At 55.7% G+C, this 20,439-nt stretch overlaps 1 protein-coding gene across 1 annotated transcript in view; it reads left to right on the top strand.

Annotated features, from left to right (window-relative positions):
• NUP50 (nucleoporin 50) overlaps positions 1-20,439 on the top strand; it is a 38,364-nt gene that overhangs the window by 7,486 nt on the left and 10,439 nt on the right. Inside the window, exons 2-5 of the mRNA XM_075344208.1 lie at positions 4,234-4,317; positions 5,431-5,514; positions 5,601-5,775; positions 6,637-7,263. Coding sequence (XP_075200323.1) covers positions 4,249-4,317; positions 5,431-5,514; positions 5,601-5,775; positions 6,637-7,263 — 955 coding nt within the window. The 5' untranslated portion in view covers positions 4,234-4,248. The remainder of the gene's footprint in view (positions 1-4,233; positions 4,318-5,430; positions 5,515-5,600; positions 5,776-6,636; positions 7,264-20,439) is intronic.

The following is a 20,439-nucleotide window of genomic DNA, read 5'->3' as shown; positions in this document are numbered from 1 at the left end:
CCTCTGTGTAGTGGCAGTTCTCGGGTACTGCACCTCCGCACCTATTACACTGCATAAGAGCAGAGCTGCAGTACCCGATACTGGCCGCTGTGGTGCTCCGTCCCCTGTCCATGCACTGATCTGATACAATGTCCTGGATATTGGAGTGATCAGAGTCCGCAGGTTCCTATGTTCTTGGGATGAGTGCAGACGAGTCCCCAATCCTCAGATAACCCCAATATAAAGCAAACCCCTGCCAATTAGTAAAATCATCATGCAGCGTGCTGTCGTTGATTCACCCCCCCCCCTTGCTCCCCCGCCTCTTCTGCGGCTGACACCCCCCCTTCCCCCCAGCTCTTCTGTGCACTACCCTCCCCCCAGTTCTTCTGTGGCTGACAACACCCCCCCCCCCCCCCCTGGTCCCCCAGCTCTTCTGCGGCTGACGCCCCCCACACCCTTGGTCCCCTGGCTCTTCTGTGGCCGAACCCCCCTTGCTCCCCCGGCTCTTCTGCGGCTGACCCCCCCCCCTCCCCCCTTTGCTCCCCCAGCTCTTCTGCGGCTGACCCCCTCCCCCTCCCCCCTTTGCTCCCCCAGCTCTTCTGCAGCTGACCCCCTCTCCCCTTTGCTCCCCCAGCTCTTCTGCGGCTGACCCCCTCCCCCCTTTGCTCCCCCAGCTCTTCTGCGGCTGACCCCCTCCCCCCTTTGCTCCCCCAGCTCTTCTGCGGCTGACCCCCTCCCCCCTTTGCTCCCCCAGCTCTTCTGCGGCTGACCCCCTCCCCCCTTTGCTCCCCCAGCTCTTCTGCGGCTGACCCCCCCCCCCTCCCCCTTAGCTCCCCCAGCTCTTCTGCGGCTGACCCCCCCCCTTAGCTCCCCCAGCTCTTCTGCGGCTGACCCCTCCCCCCTTTGCTCCCCCAGCTCTTCTGCGGCTGACCCCCCCCTCCCCCCTTTGGTCCCCCAGCTCTTCTGCGGCTAACCCCCCTTCCCCCCTTTGCTCCCCCAGCTCTTCTGCGGCTGACCCCTCCCCCCTTCCCCCTTTGCTCCCTCAGCTCTTCTGTGGCTGACCCCCTCCCCCCTTTGCTCCCCCAGCTCTTCTGCGGCTGACCCCCCCCCCTCCACCCTTTGCTCCCCCAGCTCTTCTGCGGCTGACCCCCCCCCTCCCCCCTTTGCTCCCCCAGCTCTTCTGCGGCTGCCCCCCCTCCCCCCTTTGCTCCCCCAGCTCTTCTGCGGCTGCCCCCCCCCTCCCCCCTTAGCTCCCCCAGCTCTTCTGCGGCTGACCCCTCCCCCCTTAGCTCCCCCAGCTCTTCTGCGGCTGACCCCCCCCTCCCCCTTTGCTCCCCCAGCTCTTCTGCGGCTAACCCCCTTCCCCCCTTTGCTCCCCCAGCTCTTCTGCGGCTGACCCCCTCCCTCCCCCCTTTGCTCCCCCAGCTCTTCTGCGGCTGACCCCCCCTCCCCCCTTTGCTCCCCCAGCTCTTCTGCGGCTGACCCCCCCTCCCCCCTTTGCTCCCCCAGCTCTTCTGCGGCTGACCCCCCCCTCCCCCCTTTGCTCCCCCAGCTCTTCTGCGGCTAACCCCCCCTCCCCCCTTAGCTCCCCCAGCTCTTCTGCGGCTGACCCCCCCTCCCCCTTTGCTCCCCCAGCTCTTCTGCGGCTAACCCCCTTCCCCCCTTTGCTCCCCCAGCTCTTCTGCGGCTGACCCCTCCCCCCTTAGCTCCCCCAGCTCTTCTGCGGCTGACCCCTCCCCCCTTAGCTCCCCCAGCTCTTCTGCGGCTGACCCCTCCCCCCTTAGCTCCCCCAGCTCTTCTGCGGCTGACCCCCCCCTCCCCCTTTGCTCCCCCAGCTCTTCTGCGGCTAACCCCCTTCCCCCCTTTGCTCCCCCAGCTCTTCTGCGGCTGACCCCTCCCTCCCCCCTTTGCTCCCCCAGCTCTTCTGCGGCTGACCCCCCCTCCCCCCTTTGCTCCCCCAGCTCTTCTGCGGCTGACCCCCCCCTCCCCCCTTTACTCCCCCAGCTCTTCTGCGGCTAACCCCCCCCTCCCCCCCTTTGCTCCCCCAGCTCTTCTGCGGCTGACCCCTCCCCCCTTAGCTCCCCCAGCTCTTCTGCGGCTGGCCCCCCCCTCCCCCCTTAGCTCCCCCAGCTCTTCTGCGGCTGACCCCCCCCCTCCCCCCTTTGCGCCCCCAGCTCTTCTGCGGCTAACCCCCCCTCCCCCCCTTTGCTCCCCCAGCTCTTCTGCGGCTGACCCCTCCCCCCTTAGCTCCCCCAGCTCTTCTGCGGCTGGCCCCCTCCCTCCCCCCTTAGCTCCCCCAGCTCTTCTGCGGCTGGCCCCCCCCCCCTTAGCTCCCCCAGCTCTTCTGCGGCTGCCCCCCCCCCCCTCCCCCCTTTGCTCCCCCAGCTCTTCTGCGGCTGACCCCCCTCCCCCCTTTGCTCCCCCAGCTCTTCTGCGGCTAACCCCCCCCCTCCCCCTCTTTGCTCCCCCAGCTCTTCTGCGGCTGACCCCTCCCCCCTTAGCTCCCCCAGCTCTTCTGCGGCTGGCCCCCCCCCTCCCCCCTTAGCTCCCCCAGCTCTTCTGCGGCTGGCCCCCCCCCCTCCCCCCTTAGCTCCCCCAGCTCTTCTGCGGCTGACCCCCCCCCTCACCCCCTTTGCTCCCCCAGCTCTTCTGCGGCTAACCCCCCCTCCCCCCCTTTGCTCCCCCAGCTCTTCTGCGGCTGACCCCTCCCCCCTTAGCTCCCCCAGCTCTTCTGCGGCTGGCCCCCCCCCTCCCCCCTTAGCTCCCCCAGCTCTTCTGCGGCTGGCCCCCCCCCCTCCCCCCTTAGCTCCCCCAGCTCTTCTGCGGCTAACCCCCCCTCCCCCCTTAGCTCCCCCAGCTCTTCTGCGGCTGGCCCCCCCCCTCCCCCTTTGCTCCCCCAGCTCTTCTGCGGCTGACCCCCCCTCCCCCCTTTGCTCCCCCAGCTCTTCTGCGGCTAACCCCCCCCTCCCCCTCTTTGCTCCCCCAGCTCTTCTGCGGCTGACCCCTCCCCCCTTAGCTCCCCCAGCTCTTCTGCGGCTGGCCCCCCCCCTCCCCCCTTAGCTCCCCCAGCTCTTCTGCGGCTGGCCCCCCCCCTCCCCCCTTTGCTCCCCCAGCTCTTCTGCGGCTAACCCCCCCTCCCCCCCTTTGCTCCCCCAGCTCTTCTGCGGCTGACCCCTCCCCCCTTAGCTCCCCCAGCTCTTCTGCGGCTGGCCCCCCCCTCCCCCCTTAGCTCCCCCAGCTCTTCTGCGGCTGACCCCCCCCTCCCCCCTTAGCTCCCCCAGCTCTTCTGCGGCTGACCCCCCCCCCCCTCACCCCCTTTGCTCCCCCAGCTCTTCTGCGGCTAACCCCCCCTCCCCCCCTTTGCTCCCCCAGCTCTTCTGCGGCTGACCCCTCCCCCCTTAGCTCCCCCAGCTCTTCTGCGGCTGGCCCCCCCCCTCCCCCCTTAGCTCCCCCAGCTCTTCTGCGGCTGGCCCCCCCCCTCCCCCCTTAGCTCCCCCAGCTCTTCTGCGGCTGCCCCCCCCCCCCCTCCCCCAGCTCTTCAGTCACAAGTTCACAGTAAATCAACTACAGCATTTTCCAAAAAGCAGTGTAATGTTATGTGCAATAATCCGCTTTCACATTTAGGAGAATTGAAGTGAGAAGTTAATCTGGGATGCGGGGGTTTCTGATCTGTAATGACGGGGGCGTCTGATTTTCGTGCAGATTAATGACACCTCTGCGGTGATCAGATCTCCCCTCCAGTCTTTACAGTGTGACCCCCCCCCTCCTGACACGTGTCCCCCGCCATCTCCGGGCCTGGCCTCTGCTCCCTGCTGTAGTAAGGGTAATAGGACACCGGAGAGCGCAGTCACAGATGTGCTGTGGCCGGAGATCAGGTCTCTGCCGGGCGGTGAATGTATCCTGAGCTGCGAGGATCACACTCGTCCATGTGAGTGGGCATTACACCTGCCCCAATGTGCCCTCACTGTATGACCTGAGGTCTCACCTCTGGGGTCCCTGTTAATCCGAAGAATAAATGCAGGGTTTTTCAGCAATGCATTAATGGTCACAGGACGGGCGCGCACCAGCTGCAGAGGCCGGGTCACCGCACACGAGGACACTGATTTTTGCAGGGGCAAGATTCTGCAGTGTTGGTGTGCTGAGAGTTATAGTTATACATCTGGCTCTCTGGCAGAGCAGGCGCTGGTGAGCCTGACACTCCGGAGAGAACTATTGCACAATCTACACTAAAATATACCCTTTGTGTCTTTTCAGTGCAGGCAAAAAAAAATGGCGAAGAGAGTGGCGGACAAGGAGCTGACGGACCGGAACTGGGATCAGGAGGAGGAGACCGAGGATGTGAGTGCTGTGTCCGTTCCCATATGTCTATGGGTGATGGGGCCAAACTATGCTGCTCCTTACAAGAATTGGGGTTTTGGTTTTCTTTTTTTGTTTTTTTCCTTTTTTTTTGGTTTTGTCTTTTTTTTTTTTTTTTTTCTTTTCTCTCCACAGAGCGTCTATCAGCCCGTGGCTACATGATCTCTGCCAGGTCTGTGTGATCATGAAAAGCTGCAGCGTTTCAGAGAGAATCATACAAAGCCACCTGCGAAGCCGCCGGGCACCCGCCTGAGTCCCAACGCAGCTCGGTCCCACATACCTGGCGGAGATCATGTAGCCATGGGCTGGTCTGGATGTGTAAAAACACCAAGTTTCATGCTCTGTGTATGGACTGTGATTTCCGGATCTGCCGTGGGTCCCGAATTTGATGGAGCGGGGTCAGAGGAGGCTGTGCTGGCAGCGGCGGCGGGTGAGTGGTGGAGCAGGCCAGTGTCCCAGTCTGTCTACGGTCCCGCTTTCAAATGATGGCGCCCGCAGCGGCACATGCGCAGATGGAGCTCTCATCCAAGAGCTCCATCTGCGCATGCGCTGACTCCTGGCGCCATCATTTTAAGCCAGGACCGTGAACAGACTGGGACACCCGCAGCAAAGCCACCGCAGTCCGCACAGCCGCCCGCTCGCACGCACTGACAGGCACCCGGCCGCCCGCACATTTAGCCACATATACAGCCCCCCCCGGTACCTCGGTAAGCTATATTCGGATTTTAAGACTCTCCCCGCGTTTTCCTCCCAAACGTTTCGGAGGAAAAGTGCGCCTTTATAATCTGAAAAATACGGTGCTTTATTTTTACTGCTATCCCCCCCCCCCCCCCCCCCCCCGATAAATGTTCGTTGTTTGTTTATTTTTGTTTTTTTTTTTGTTTTCTTTTGATTAATAACACTAATGATGATTTATCACTTCTAAGCAATAAACGTATTTAGCGTAAACCCCTTTACTGGTCGCCATTGCCCCCTCTCCAGTTTGGAGCCTTTGTTACTGGTTTTGTAAGATGCAGAGGCCGCAGTGTTCTTTCAGCTCTGAATGATTAACCCTTTCTGATGGCCGTTTTACACTCCGTCCGTTTTATCTCGCAGGCAGGAACGTTCTCTGTCGCCAGTCAGGATGTTTTGAAGAGCAGAGAAATCAAGAAGGCGAAGAGGAGGAATCAAGGAAGTGAGGTAACGACTGAGATAGAGAAGTCTGTGACGTGTCGCCTGCGTCTGCTGGAGGCTCAACCTACGTTTTTGTTTTCCCCCCTTTTTAGTCTGAGAACAGCGGAGCCTTTAAAGGATTTAAAGGTTTATTCGCCCCCTCTGCAGCCAGTTTTGGTGGATTTGGAAGTGAATCTGCTGGAAAACCCCTCGACGGTCTGACCAACGGGAGCCGCACGCCCTCAGTGTTCACCTCGAAGCCTCCGGGGGAAAGCAAAGCATCTGTCGGTGAGTGCGGAGGCGTCACAGCTCTGCTACACACAACTCTGCTTTCTGTACGGATCCATCCATTTAGCCCGTGTTACAGGAGGTCTCGCATCGAATCGATGCAGAATTGCTACAAAGTTGTCTGCATTAAATGGTCTAAGTCCGCTGTAAAGTTCGCTCCCATCGGCTGTTGTAGTCGTGTAGTCTATTAACCTGCACATATGGGATTAATGTGCAGATTAATATCATTCGGAGAGCTCCGCTGCCGGGGGGGAAATGATTTATTCCTCCGGGCAGCTTTCGGACTGTCAGTCATCAGGGAAGCCCTAGCGTGTTTTCAGTCACCGTTCTGAGCATAGTGAGCGCAGCACTGACTGACAGCCGGCCCTGTACTGATACTGTCAGTCTGCGCCTGGTTGCTCAATATACACAAAACTGTACCCCCACACACCTAAAGACTGAAAGTTCCTCTGAATTGACAATTACTGTTTTCCATAGAACTTTAGAAGCACCAACTGTCCTCCTATCTCAGTAATGTCTGTGTCGGCCTCTAGCTCCTCCCTCTCTCCATAGAATATTATAAGCACCAACTGTCCTCTCCTATCTCAGTAATGTCAGTGTCGGCCTCTAGCTCCTCCCTCTCTCCATAGAATATTATAAGCACCAACTGTCCTCCTATCTCAGTAATGGGGAAAATCCTGAGAATGAAAGATCAGTTCAGGGGGTGAAAAAAGTGGACGCCTTTTTTAAAAAAAAAAAATAATGGAGTTTCTGATTTTCACGTATGTCCTAAATAAATAGAACGCTGGGTACTGTACCGGGTACTGTACCGGGTCCTGTCCTGCTCCACATCTCACAGCGTGGTCTGTTTTTGCCCCACAGGGTCTTCTCTTTTTACGAATGGTCCGGCCTCTTCCCCTTCTGGAGCGTCCATCACTGCGAAAACCAATGGCGAGCGTTCGTCATCTACCTCTAGTTCTGGTCCAAACAAGCCCGTGGGCTCCAGTGACTACAACAAACAGTTAACGTCCCTGAACTTCTCTGTCCGCGACTGGATCGTGAAGCACGTGAACACCAATCCCCTGTGCGACCTGACGCCAATATTTAAAGACTACGAAAAGCACCTGGCCACCATCGAGCAGCAATACGGAACAAGCTCCGACAGCGGGTCGGAGAGCGACAACTCCAAGGCCACCCCGACCATTCCACCCTTTGTCCCCTCCATGGCGGAGCCCAAACCCTCTTTTACTTTTACTTGTAAAGTGAATAAATCCGAACAGCCGGTTCGATTCTCTCCAGAGAAGAAGGCTCCGCCGGCATCGGCAACCCCCCTCTTCTCATTCGGCCAGAAGGCGGACACTGGTAGCTTTGCTTCCTTCGGCTCCGGGACTGCAACCGGATTCTCTTTTTCGGCCGGGGCTGCCAGTCTTTTCGGTAAAGATACAAAGAAGACCAGTATCGGGGGGTGTACTGATTTATCAGTGTCTACAAAAAAGAGCGAAGACTCAGGTAAATATGGATGTATGGAAAGGTTTAACCCTATGGTGGCCAAGTAGATCGTCACGGCTGACCATAAGGGGGGTTACCATTTATCAGGGTTGTTAATTAGTCTTCCAGGAGAGGTTTTTTTTTTTTTTTTTGTTCTGTCTCTGGCCTCTGGCTCTGGTCTCGGTCTCTCGATGAATTGTCCGATTTGATCTTAGTCCTGGCCCATCTGCTTTTTATGTAGAGTGCTAGGTGGTCTCATCTGTTATCTTAGTAGTCGCCCTGCCTGGTTTTATGGCTACAACCCCTGGCAAACATATAGGAATGGGGTGGGGAGATGGAACGAAAGCCCAAAGCTACCCCTGACTGACACTAGCTTGTACGGGGGTCTCCTTCATAGTTTGCCAGATTATGGCTCTGCACAAATTTTACAACTCCTGGCAAAAATTCTGGACTCCCCTAGCTCTGAGGATGTTCTTTCAGTAAAATCAGATCAGACATGGCACAAAACAAGTCATTTCAAATGTCTACTTTCTGGCTTTAAGAAATACTAAAAAAAAATCATGAAAACATAATGTGCTAGTCAGTAACGGTTAGTTTTCAAGACCAAACAGGGAAAAAAAATTATGGAATCACTCAATTATGAGGAACAAATAATGGAATCACCCTGTAAATTTTCATTCCCAATACCAACAAATCAGTTCTGCTCGCTAGTCTGCATCTAAAAAGGAGTGATCACACCTTGGAGAGCTGTTGCACCAAGTGGACCGACACAAATCATGGCTCCAACACAAGCGATGTCAATTGAAACAAAGGAGAGGATTATCAAACTTTTAAAAGAGTGTAAATTATCACGCAATGTTGCAAAAGTTGTTGGTGGGTCACAGTCAGCTGTGTCTAAAATCTGGACCAAATACAAACATGGGAAGGTTGTTAAAGGCAAACATACTGGTAGACCAAAGACATCAAAGTGTCAAGACAGGAACTTAAAGCAATATGTCTCCAAAACAGGAAATGCACAACAAACGAGGAATGAATGGGAGGAAACTGGAGTCAGTCTGACCGAACTGTAAGAAACCGCCTAAAGGAAATGGGATTTACATACAGAAAAGCTAAACAATAAAAAGATGACTGCCTGAAGAGAACATGTAAATATCCACAGTCATTGATGATATGGGGCTGCATGTCAGGTAAAGACACTGGGGAGATGGCTGTCATTGCATCTTCAATAAATGCCCAAGTTTACATTGAAATTTTGGACACTTTTCTTATCCCATCAATTGAAAGGATGTTTGGGGACGATGAAATCCTGCATCCTGCCATAGAGCAAAAACTGTGAAAACATTCCTTGAAAGAAGACACATAAGGTCAATGCCATGGCCTGCAAATAGTCCGGATCTCAATCCAATTGAAAATCTTTGGTGGAAGTTGAAGAAAATGGTCCATGACAAGGCTCCAACCTGGAAAGCTGATCTGGCAACAGCAATCAGAGAAAGTTGGAGCCAGATTGATGAAGAGGACTGTTGTCACTCATTAAGTCCATGTCTCAGAGACTGCAAACTGTTATAAAAGCCAGAGGTGGTGCAACAACATACTAGTGATGTGTTGCATGGTTCTTTTGTTTTTCAGGATTCCATAATTTTTCTTTGTCGTTCCATTGGGAGACCCAGACAATTGGGTGTATAGCTTCTGCCTCCGGAGGCCACACAAAGTATTACACTTTAAAAAGTGTAACCCCTCCCCTCTGCCTATACACCCTCCCGTGCATCACGGGCTCCTCAGTTTTATGCTTTGTGTGGAAGGAGGCACACATCCATTCATGCTCCCATTTTAGTCAGCAGCAGCTGCTGATTTTATCGGTTGGAAGAAAAGAGGGCCCCCAACAGGGCCCCCGGCATGCTCCCTTCTCACACCACTAAGTCGGCGGTGCTGTTAAGGTTGAGGTACCCATTGCGGGTACAGAGGCTGGAGCCACATGCCGTTTTCCTTCACCATCCCTTAGAGGCTCTGGGAGAAGTGGGATCCTAACCGGTCATCCATTCACTGGGACCGGGCTCCCTCCGCAGCCCCTGTGGGAATCTGCCGGACAGGAGACTTTGTATCATCAGGGACAGAAGGGTGCCAAGACACAGGGTTATTTTGCAACCTGTACCTCTTGTGCGGCTATGTTACCTGCAGGTTCCACCTACCCTCACTGTGAGCAATGCTCGGCCCCTGTTGCACTCGCTCAGCCGGAGCCTCGGGCACTTGTGGACCCTCGGCTCAGGCAGAACCGCCTGCTTCCCCTGTCCAGGTGGCAGGGACAGAGTTTGCAGTTTTTTGCTGAGAAACTCTGAGTCGCTTTCACAATCCATGGCTGTCTATGGACAAATGGTCTGCTAAGCTACTAGAAGCCTTGCAGTCCAGATCGGTCCTTACACAGGCCCCGGGCACTGTTGGATCATCGCCTCCAGGCCCCTCTCGGTCTGCGCCGCAGCGTGCTCCCGGGGTGGCCCCTAGGTCTCACGTGGAGGACTCCGGCACGGACCACAGTCCCAGACCGGCTAAGCGGGCTCGCTGGGAATCTTCCCCGACTTCCTCACGCTGCTCGGGGTCTCAGCTTGAGGACTCTCTGGAGGATGAGGCGGATGTCGCAGCTCAGGGCTCTGACCCTGACGTTGCTCTCAATCTTGATACACCTGAAGGCGACGCCATAGTAAATGACCTTATAGCGTCCATCAACCAGGTGCTAGATCTTTCTCCCCCAACTCCACCTATAGAGGAGTCTGCTTCGCAGCAGGAGAAACACCAATTTAGGTTTCTTTGTCGCTCCATTGGGAGACCCAGACAATTGGGTGTATAGCTTCTGCCTCCGGAGGCCACACAAAGTATTACACTTAAAAGTGTAAACCCCTCCCCTCTGCCTATACACCCCCCCGTGCATCACGGGCTCCTCAGTTTTTATGCTTTGTGTTGAAGGAGGCACACATGCACGCAAGCTCCACAATTTAGTCAGCAGCAGCTGCTGACTTTATCGGATGGAAGAAAAGAGGGCCCATAACAGGGCCCCCGGCATGCTCCCTTCTCACCCCACTCTGGTCGGCGGTGTTAAGGTTGAGGTACCCATTGCGGGTACAAAGGCGGGAGCCACATGCTGTTTTCCTTCCCCATCCCTTAGGGGCTCTGGGTGAAGTGGGATCCTAACCGGTCACCAGGCACTGGGACCGTGCTCCCTCCGCAGCCCCTGTGGGAATCTGCCGGACAGGAGACTTTGTATCATCAGGGACAGAAGGGTGCCAAGACACAGGGTTATTTTGCAACCTGTACCTCTTGTGCGGCTATGTTACCTGCAGGTTCCACCTACCCTCACTGTGAGCAATGCTCGGCCCCTGTTGCACTCGCTCAGCCGGAGCCTCGGGCACTTGTGGACCCTCGGCTCAGGCAGAACCGCCTGCTTCCCCTGTCCAGGTGGCAGGGACAGAGTTTGCAGTTTTTTGCTGAGAAACTCTGAGTCGCTTTCACAATCCATGGCTCAGTCTATGGACAAATGGTCTGCTAAGCTACTAGAAGCCTTGCAGTCCAGATCGGTCCTTACACAGGCCCCGGGCACTGTTGGATCATCGCCTCCAGGCCCCTCTCGGTCTGCGCCGCAGCGTGCTCCCGGGGTGGCCCCTAGGTCTCACGTGGAGGACTCCGGCACGGACCACAGTCCCAGACCGGCTAAGCGGGCTCGCTGGGAATCTTCCCCGACTTCCTCACGCTGCTCGGGGTCTCAGCTTGAGGACTCTCTGGAGGATGAGGCGGATGTCGCAGCTCAGGGCTCTGACCCTGACGTTGCTCTCAATCTTGATACACCTGAAGGCGACGCCATAGTAAATGACCTTATAGCGTCCATCAACCAGGTGCTAGATCTTTCTCCCCCAACTCCACCTATAGAGGAGTCTGCTTCGCAGCAGGAGAAACACCAATTTAGGTTTCTTTGTCGCTCCATTGGGAGACCCAGACAATTGGGTGTATAGCTTCTGCCTCCGGAGGCCACACAAAGTATTACACTTAAAAGTGTAAACCCCTCCCCTCTGCCTATACACCCCCCCGTGCATCACGGGCTCCTCAGTTTTTATGCTTTGTGTTGAAGGAGGCACACATGCACGCAAGCTCCACAATTTAGTCAGCAGCAGCTGCTGACTTTATCGGATGGAAGAAAAGAGGGCCCATAACAGGGCCCCCGGCATGCTCCCTTCTCACCCCACTCTGGTCGGCGGTGTTAAGGTTGAGGTACCCATTGCGGGTACAAAGGCGGGAGCCACATGCTGTTTTCCTTCCCCATCCCTTAGGGGCTCTGGGTGAAGTGGGATCCTAACCGGTCACCAGGCACTGGGACCGTGCTCCCTCCGCAGCCCCTGGGGGAATCTGCTGGACAGGAGACCGGGTATCGTCAGGGACAGGCCCTGCTCCTCTGAGGTACTCTGTGTCCCCTTGGGGACGGCGCATAGAGCGCCTGTGTAATGGACGCTGCAGCAGCTGCTGGGTGTGTTTGTGCGCCGGGACTACCGCGCTGACCGCGCTTGTTTGCCGGCCGCGCTTATAACTTTAGTCCCCGGCTTTTGCGGCCTAGTACCGCATACTCCCGCCCCCGAGCCTGCCAGTCAGGGGTAAGGGCGGGACGCTGCACTGGACGTCAGCGCTGAGGGCTGGAGCATACTTGGTATCCTCCTCCCCCCTCACTGAGCACCGTGGGGCACCAGATTCCCGCACTTTCTGAGGCACGCCCACGGCTCCCTCCTCTCAGAACGCTGGCAGCCATTGCTATCAGCACTTCTGACGCTGGAGAACTACAAGGACGAGCTCCACAGCTCTGGGAGGCCCAGGCAGGGAATCTGGTGGTCACACAACCGCTGAGGGCGGTCGGTAAGCCGCACCTGTTACTAGGTGCTGGCCCCCCTGGGTGCCGAAGTGTATATTTATATGCTTATATTGTATACATTTACTCTGTACGGCCGCACTATTGCTTTTGGCTATATACCCTCACTGATTGCTCTAGAGGAGACAACAGCATGTCGTCCGCAAAAAGCAAGGGTGCCAAGGCACAGGCTTACTTTGCAACCTGTACCTCATGTGCGGCTATGCAACCTGCAGGTTCCACCTACCCTCTTTGTGTGCAATGCTCGGCCCCGGTGACACTCACTCAGCAGGAGCCTCAGCCACTGGTGGGACCCTCGGCCCAGTTGGAACCACCGGCTGCCACTGTCCATGTGACGGGGACAGAGTTTGCAGTATTTGCTGACAAACTTTCTGAGTCTATGGATAGATGGTCTGCTAAGATACTAGAAGCTTTGCAGTCCAGACCGGTAACACAGGCCCCGGGCACTGTTGAATCATTGCCCCCAGGCCCCCCTCGGTTGGAGCAGCAAAGTGCTCCTGGGGCGACTCATAGGTCCCACGGTGAGGACTCCGACACGGACCGCAGTCCCAGACCGGCTAAGCGGGCTCGCTGGGAGATTCCCTCGACTTCATCTCACTGTTCAGGGTCTCAGCATGAGGACTCTCTAGAGGATGAAGCGGACGTGGCAGATCAGGGCTCTGATCCTGACACTGCTCTCAACCTTGATACACCTGAGGGGGACGCCATAGTAAACGACCTTATAGCGTCCATCAATCAGGTGTTAGAACTTTCTCCTCCAGCTCCTCCGATTGAGGAGTCAGTTTCTCAGCAGGAGAAATTCCGCTTTAGGTTTCCCAAACGTACACGGAGTGCGTTTCTTGATCACTCCGACTTCAGAGATAGTCGAGAAACACCGAGCTTTTCCGGATAAGCGCTTTACTAAGCGCCTTAATGACACACGTTACCCCTTCCCCCCCTGACGTAGTCAAGGGTTGGGCTCAGTGTCCCAAGGTGGATCCTCCAGTCTCTAGACTGGCGGCTAGATCCATAGTTGCAGTGGCAGATGGGGCATCACTCAAGAATGCCACTGACAGGCAGATAGAGCTCTGGATGAAATCCATCTATGAAGCTATAGGCGCGTCCTTTGCTCCGGCATTCGCAGCCGTCTGGGCACTCCAAGCTATCTCAGCTTGTCAGTCTGAGATTAATGCAGTCACACGTGCCTCTACTCCGCAGGTTGTGTCCTTAACCTCTCAGGCGTCGGCGTTTGCGTCCTACGCCATGAATGCTGTCCTGGACTCTGCGAGCCGTACGGCGGTAGCATCCGCCTATTCAGTGGCAGTCTGCAGGGCCATGTGGCTACGTGAATGGAAGGCAGACTCTGCTTCCAAAAAGTTCTTAACCGGTTTGCCATTTTCTGGCGACCGCCTGTTTGGCGAGCGATTGGATGAAATCATTAAACAATCCAAGGGAAAGGATTCGTCCTTACCCCAGTCCAAACCAAACAGACCTCAACAACGGAAGGTACAATCGAGGTTTCGGTCCTTTCGGCCCTCAGCCAGGTCTCAATTCTCCTCGTCCAACAGGCCACAGAAGGGTCAGAGGAACTCTGATTCATGGCGGTCTAAGTAACGTCCTAAAAAGACCGCCGGAGGAACCGCTCCCAAAGCGGCCTCATGACTTTCGGCCTCCCCAAACCGCATCCTCGGTCGGTGGCAGGCTCTCCCGCTTTTGCGACGCCTGGTTGCCACATGTCCAAGACCGATGGGTGAGAGACATTCTGTCTCACGGTTACAGGATAGAGTTCAGCTCTCGTCCTCCGACTCGTTTCTTCAGAACATCTCCGTCCCCCGAGCGAGCCGATGCTCTTCTTCAGGCGAGTGAGCACTCTGAAGGCAGAAGGAGTGGTGATCCCGGTTCCCCTTCAGCAATGGGGTCACGGTTTTTACTCCAACTTGTTTGTGGTGCCAAAAAAGGACTGATCTTTCCGTCCCGTTCTGGACCTCAAACTGCTCAACAGACACGTGAAAACCAGGCGGTTCCGGATGGAATCTCTCCGCTCCGTCATCGCCTCGATGTCCCAAGGAGACTTCCTATCATCAATCGACATCAGGGATGCTTATCTCCACGTGCCGATTGCACCAGAGCATCAGCGCTTCCTGCGTTTCGCCATTGGGGACGAACATCTTCAGTTCGTGGCACTGCCTTTCGGCCTGGCGACAGCCCCACGGGTCTTCACCAAGGTCATGGCAACAGTGGTAGCAGTCCTACACTCTCAGGGACACTCGGTGATCCCTTACTTAGACGATCTTCTTGTCAAGGCCCCCTCTCGGGTGGCATGCCAACACAGCCTGAACATTGCTCTGGAGACTCTCCAGAGATTCGGGTGGATCATCAATTTCCCAAAGTCAAAATTGACACCGACCCAATCGCTGACATATCTCGGGATGGAGTTTCATACTCTCTCAGCGATAGTGAAACTTCCGCTGGACAAACAGCGTTCACTACGGACAGGGGTGCAATCTCTCCTTCGAGACCAGTCGCACCCCTTGAGGCGCCTCATGCACTTCCTAGGGAAGATGGTGGCAGCAATGGAGGCAGTTCCATTTGCGCAGTTTCATCTGCGTCCACTTCAATGGGACATTCCGCAAATGGGACAGGAAGTCGACGTCCCTCGACAGGAACGTCTCCCTTTCTCGGGCGACCAAGGCCTCCCTTCAGTGGTGGCTTCTTCCCACTTCCTTGTCGAAGGGGAAATCATTCCTGCCCCCATCCTGGGCTGCGGTCACGACGGACGCGAGTCTGTCAGGGTGGGGAGCGGTCTTCCTCCACCACAGGGCTCAGGGTACCTGGACTCAGCCAGAGTCCTCCCTTCAGATCAATGTTCTGGAGATAAGGGCAGTGTATCTAGCCCTAAAGGCGTTCCAGCCGTGGCTGGAGGGCAGGCAGATCCGAATTCAGTCGGACAACGCCACGGCGGTGGCATACATCAACCACCAAGGCGGCACACGCAGTCGGCAAGCCTTCCAGGAAGTTCGGCGGATTCTGCTGTGGGTGGAAGCCACAGCCTCCACCATCTCCGCAGTTCACATCCCGGGCGTAGAAAACTGGGAAGCAGACTTTCTCAGTCGTCAGGGCATGGACGCAGGGGAATGGTCTCTTCACCCGTACGTGTTTCAAGAGATCTGTTGCCGCTGGGGGAAGCCGGACGTCGACCTAATGGCGTCCCGGCACAACAACAAGGTCCCGGCATTCATGGCACGGTCTCAAGATCACAGAGCTCTGGCGGCAGACGCATTAGTTCAGGATTGGTCGCAGTTTCCACTGCCTTACGTATTTCCTCCTCTGGCGATGCTGCCCAGAGTGTTACGCAAGATCAGATCCGACTGCCGCCGCGCCATCCTCGTCGCTCCAGACTGGCCGAGGAGGTCGTGGTACCCGGATCTGTGGCATCTCACGGTAGGCCAACCGTGGACACTACCAGGCCGGCCAGACTTGCTATCTCAAGGGCCGTTTTTCCATCTGAATTCTGCGGCCCTCAACCTGACTGCGTAGCCATTGAGTCCTGGATCCTAGCGTCTTCAGGGTTATCTCAAGAGGTCATTGCCACTATGAGACAGGCCAGGAAACCAACGTCCGCCAAGATCTACCACAGGACGTGGAAGATCTTCTTATCCTGGTGCTCTGATCAGGGTTTTACTCTGGCCATTCGCCTTGCCCACTTTTCTGTCCTTCCTTCAATCCGGAATGGAAAAGGGGTGGTCTCTCGATTCCCTTAAGGGACAAATTTCGGCGCTTTCTGTGTTTTTTTTTTTTTCAAAAGCGTCTAGCCAGGCTTCCTCAGGCACGCACGTTCCTGCAGGGGGTTTGCCACATAGTCACTCCTTCCAAGCGTCGGCTAGAACCCTGGGATCGGAACAGGGTGATACCGGCTCTTCAGGAACCACCCTTCGAGCCAATGAGGGATATTTCTCTTTCACGCCTTTCGCAGAAGGTGGTCTTCCTAGTGGCAGTCACGTCACTCCGCAGAGTGTCTGACATAGCAGCACTGTCATGCAAAGCCCCCCTTCCTGGTGTTTCACCAGGACAAGGTGGTTCTGCGTCCGGTTCCGGAATTTCTCCCGAAGGTGGTATCCTCTTTTCATCTCAATCAGGATATCTCTTTACCTTCTTTTTTGTCCTCATCCAGTTCACCGATGTGAAAAGGATTTGCACTTGTTAGGTCTGGTGAGAGCACTCAGACTCTACATTTCTCGTACGGCGCCCCTGCGCCGCTCGGATGCGCTCTTTGTCCTTGTCGCTGGCCAGCATAAAGGGTCGCAGGCTTCAAAGTCAACTTGGCTCAGTGGATCAAGGAACCAATTCTTGAAGCCTACCGTTCTGCTGGGCTTCCGGTTCCTTCAGGGCTGAAGGCCCATTCTGCCAGAGCCGTGGGTGCGTCCTGGGCATTGCTGCACCAGGCTACGGCTCAGCAGGTGTGTCAGGCGACTACCTGGTCGAGTCTGCACACTTTCACGAAGCACTATCTAGTGCATACCTACGCTTCGGCAGATGCCAGCTTAGGTAGGCGAGTCCTTCAGGCGGCGGTTGTCCACCTGTAGGAAGGAGCCGTTTTACGGCTCTTTTACCGAGGTATTCTTTTACCCACCCAGGGACTGCTTTTGGACGTCCCAATTGTCTGGGTCTCCCAATGGAGCGACAAAGAAGGGAATTTTGTTTACTTACCGTAAATTCCTTTTCTTCTAGCTCCTATTGGGAGACCCAGCACCCGCCCCTGTGCCCTTCGGGCTGTTTGTTGAATTGTTCTTTTGGTTCATGGTTCAGTTCTCCGAACATCCTTCGGATTGAATTTACCTTAGACCAATTTATAAGTTTCCTCCTTCCTGCTTTTGCACCAAAACTGAGGAGCCCGTGATGCACGGGAGGGTGTATAGCAGAGGGGAGGGGCTTTACACTTTTAAGTGTAATACTTTGTGTGTCCTCCGGAGGCAGTAGCTATACACCCAATTGTCTGGGTCTCCCAATTGGAGCTAGAAGAAAAGGAATTTACGGTAAGTAAACAAAATTCCCTTCATTGTATACATTTTCTCTATTCGGCAGCATTATTTGCCTTTGGCTATATCTCAGCATGTCGTCCGCAGAAAGCAAGGGTGCCAAGGCACAGGCTTATTTTGCGACCTGTACCTCTTGTGCGGCTGTTACCTGCAGGTTCCGCCTACCCTTATTGTGACAAGGCTAGGCCCCTGTGGCACTCACTCAGCCGGAGCCTCCGGCACTGGTGGGACCCTCGGCTCAGGTGCTACTGCCGGTTTCCACTGCACAGATGGAAGAGAACATTCCATGGCTCAGTCTATGGACAGATGGCCTGCTAAGATACTAGAAGCTTGGCAGTCCAGATCGGTAACACAGGACCAGGGCACGGTGAATTCATCATTCCCAGGCCCCTCTCGGTCGGTACAGCAAAGGGCTCCTGGGGTGGCACCCAGATCCCACGGTGAGAACTCCGACACGGACCGCAGCCTCAGACAGGCTAAGCGGGCTCGCTGGGAACCTTCCCCGGCTGCATCACGCCATTCGGGGTCTCAGCATGAGGACCCTCTGCAGGATGAAGCGGAGGTCGCAGCTCAGGGCTCTGATCCTGACGTTGCTCTCAATCTGGACACACCTGAAGGGGACGCCATAGTAAATGACCTTATAAAGTCCATCAACCAGGTGCTAGTCCTTCTCCCCCAACTCCATATAGAGGAGTCGGCTTCATAGTAGGAGAGACACCAGTTTAGGTTTCCCTAACGTACCCAGAGTGCGTTTTTCGATCACTCTAACTTCGGAGATGCTGTCCAGAAGCACAGAGCATTTCCGGAAAAGCGCTTACTAAGCGCCTTAATGCGACACGTTACCCTTTCCCCCCTGACGTAGTTAAGGGTTGGGCTCAGTGTCCCAAGGTGGATCCTCCAGTCTCCAGACTGGCGGCTAGATCCGTGGTATTAGCGGCAGATGATTCATCGCTCAAGGATGCCACTGACAGGCAAATAGAGCTCATGATGTAATCCATCTATGAAGCCATAGGCGCGTCTTTTGCTCCGGTCTTCGCAGTCGAGTGGGCACTCCAAGCTATCATCAGCTTGTCTGTCTGAGACTAATGCGGTCGCACGTACCTCTGCTCCGCAGGTTCTGTCTTTCACTTCTCAGGCGTCGGCTTTTTCGTCCTACGCCATGAATGCCGTCCTGGACTCTGCGAGCCGTACAGCGGTAGCATCCGCCAATTCAGGGCAGTCCGCAGGGCTATGTGGCTACGCGACTGGAATGCGGACTCTGCTTCCAAGAAGTTCTTAACCGGTTTGCCATTTTCTGGCGACCGTTTGTTTGGCGAGCAATTGCATGAAAAACCGATGGGTGAGAGACATTCCGTCTCACGGTTACAGGATAGAGCTCAGCTCTCATCCTCCGACTTGTCTCTGCAAATGGAGTTATGATCCCCGTTCCGCTTCAAGAACGTGGTCGCGGTCTTTACTCCAACTTGTTCGGGGTACCAAAAAAGAACGGATCATTCCGGTCCGTTTCCGGGCCTCATTCTGCTCAACAGACACGTGACAACCTGACGGTTTAGGATGGAATCTCTCCGCTCAGTCATCGCTTCGATGTCCCAGGGAGTCTTCCTAGCATCAATCGACTTCAGGGATGCTTATCTCCATGTGCCGATTACACCAGAGCATCAACGCTCCCGGTGTCTCGCCATCCGGGTCGAACACTTTCAGCTCGTGACTCTGCCTTTCAGCTTGGCGACAGTCCCACGGGTCTTCACCAAGGTCATGGCATCAGTGGCGATGAGCCTACACTCTCAGGGACACTCGGTGATCCCTTACTTAGACGATCTCCTAAGTCAAGGCACCCTCCCGGGTGGCATGTCAACACAGCCTGAACATTCTTTTGGAGACTCTCCAGAGGTTCGGGTGGATCATCAATTTCCCAAAGTCAAAATTGACACCGACCCAATTCACTGACTTACCTCGGGATGGAGTTCATTCTCTCTCAGAGATAGTGAAGCTTCCGCTGGACAAACAGCGTTCACTGCAGACAGGGGTGCACTTTCTCCTTCGGGCCCAGTCTCACCCCTCGAGGCGCCTCACGTGCTTCCTAGGGAAGATGGTGGCAGCAATGGAGACAGTTCCCCTTGCGCAGTTTCATCTGCGTCCACTCCAATGGCACATTCTCCGCAAATGGGACAGGAGGTCGACGTCCCTAGACAGGAACGTCTCTCTTTTTCACTGGCAGACAAAACCTCTCCTCAGTGGTGGCTTCTTCCCACTTCTGGGTCGAAAGAAAGGTCCTTCCTGCTCACATCCTGGGCTATGGTCAAGACGGACGAGAGTTTGTCAGGGTGGACAGCAGTCTTCCTCCACCACAGGGCTCAGGGAACCTGAACTCTGACAGAGTCCTCACTTCAGATCAATGTTCTGGAGATAAGGGCAGTGTAGCTAGCCCTAAAGTCGTTCCAGCGGTGGCTGGACGGCAGGCAGATCCGGATACAGTCGGACGATGCCACGGCGGTCGCGTACATCAACCACCAGCACAGAGCGCTGGCGGCGGACGCATCAGTTCAAGGCGGGTCGCAATTTCGACTGACTTATGTATTTCTTCCTCTGGTGCTGCTGCCCAGAGTGTTACTCAGGATCGGGTCCGACTGCCGCCGCGCCTTCCTCGTCGCTCCAGACTGGCCGAGGAGGTCGTGATACCTGGATCTGTGGCACCTCACGGTGGGTCGGCCGTGGGCACTCCCGGACCGACCAGACTGGCTGTTTCAAGGGCCATTTTCCATCTGAATTCTGCGGTCTTCAACCTGACTGGGTGGCCATTGAGTCCTGGCTCTTAGAGTTCTCAGAGTTATCTCTATCACGCCTTTCACATTAGGTGGTCTTCCTAGTGGCAGGCTCATCACTTCGGAGAGTGTCTGAGCTAGCAGCGCTGTCATGCAAGCCCCATTCCTGGTGTTTCGCCAGGATGAAGTGGTTCTGCGTCCGGTCCCGGAATTCCTACTTAGGGTGGTATCCTCCTTTTCTTCTTAATCAGGATATCTCCTTACCTTCTGTTGGATCCAGTTCACAATTGTGAAAAGGATTGCACTTGTTAGATCTCGGGAGAGCACTCCGGCTCTTCGTTTCGCACACTGCGCCCCCGCGCCGTTCTGATGCGCTCTTTGTCCTGGTCACTGGCCAGCGTAAGAGGTCGCAGGCTGCCAAGTCAACCTTGGCTCGGTGGATCAAGGAACTGACCCTTGAAGCCTACCGTTCTTCTGGGCTTCCGATTCCTTTAGAGCTGAAAGCCCATTCTATCAGAGCCGC

The sequence above is a fragment of the Anomaloglossus baeobatrachus genome, chromosome 4, assembly GCF_048569485.1.
Source record: "Anomaloglossus baeobatrachus isolate aAnoBae1 chromosome 4, aAnoBae1.hap1, whole genome shotgun sequence".
NCBI classification, from domain to species: Eukaryota; Metazoa; Chordata; class Amphibia; order Anura; family Aromobatidae; genus Anomaloglossus; species Anomaloglossus baeobatrachus.
Note: the sequence above shows the minus strand (reverse complement) of the source record. Positions and strands in the feature narration are given on the sequence as shown.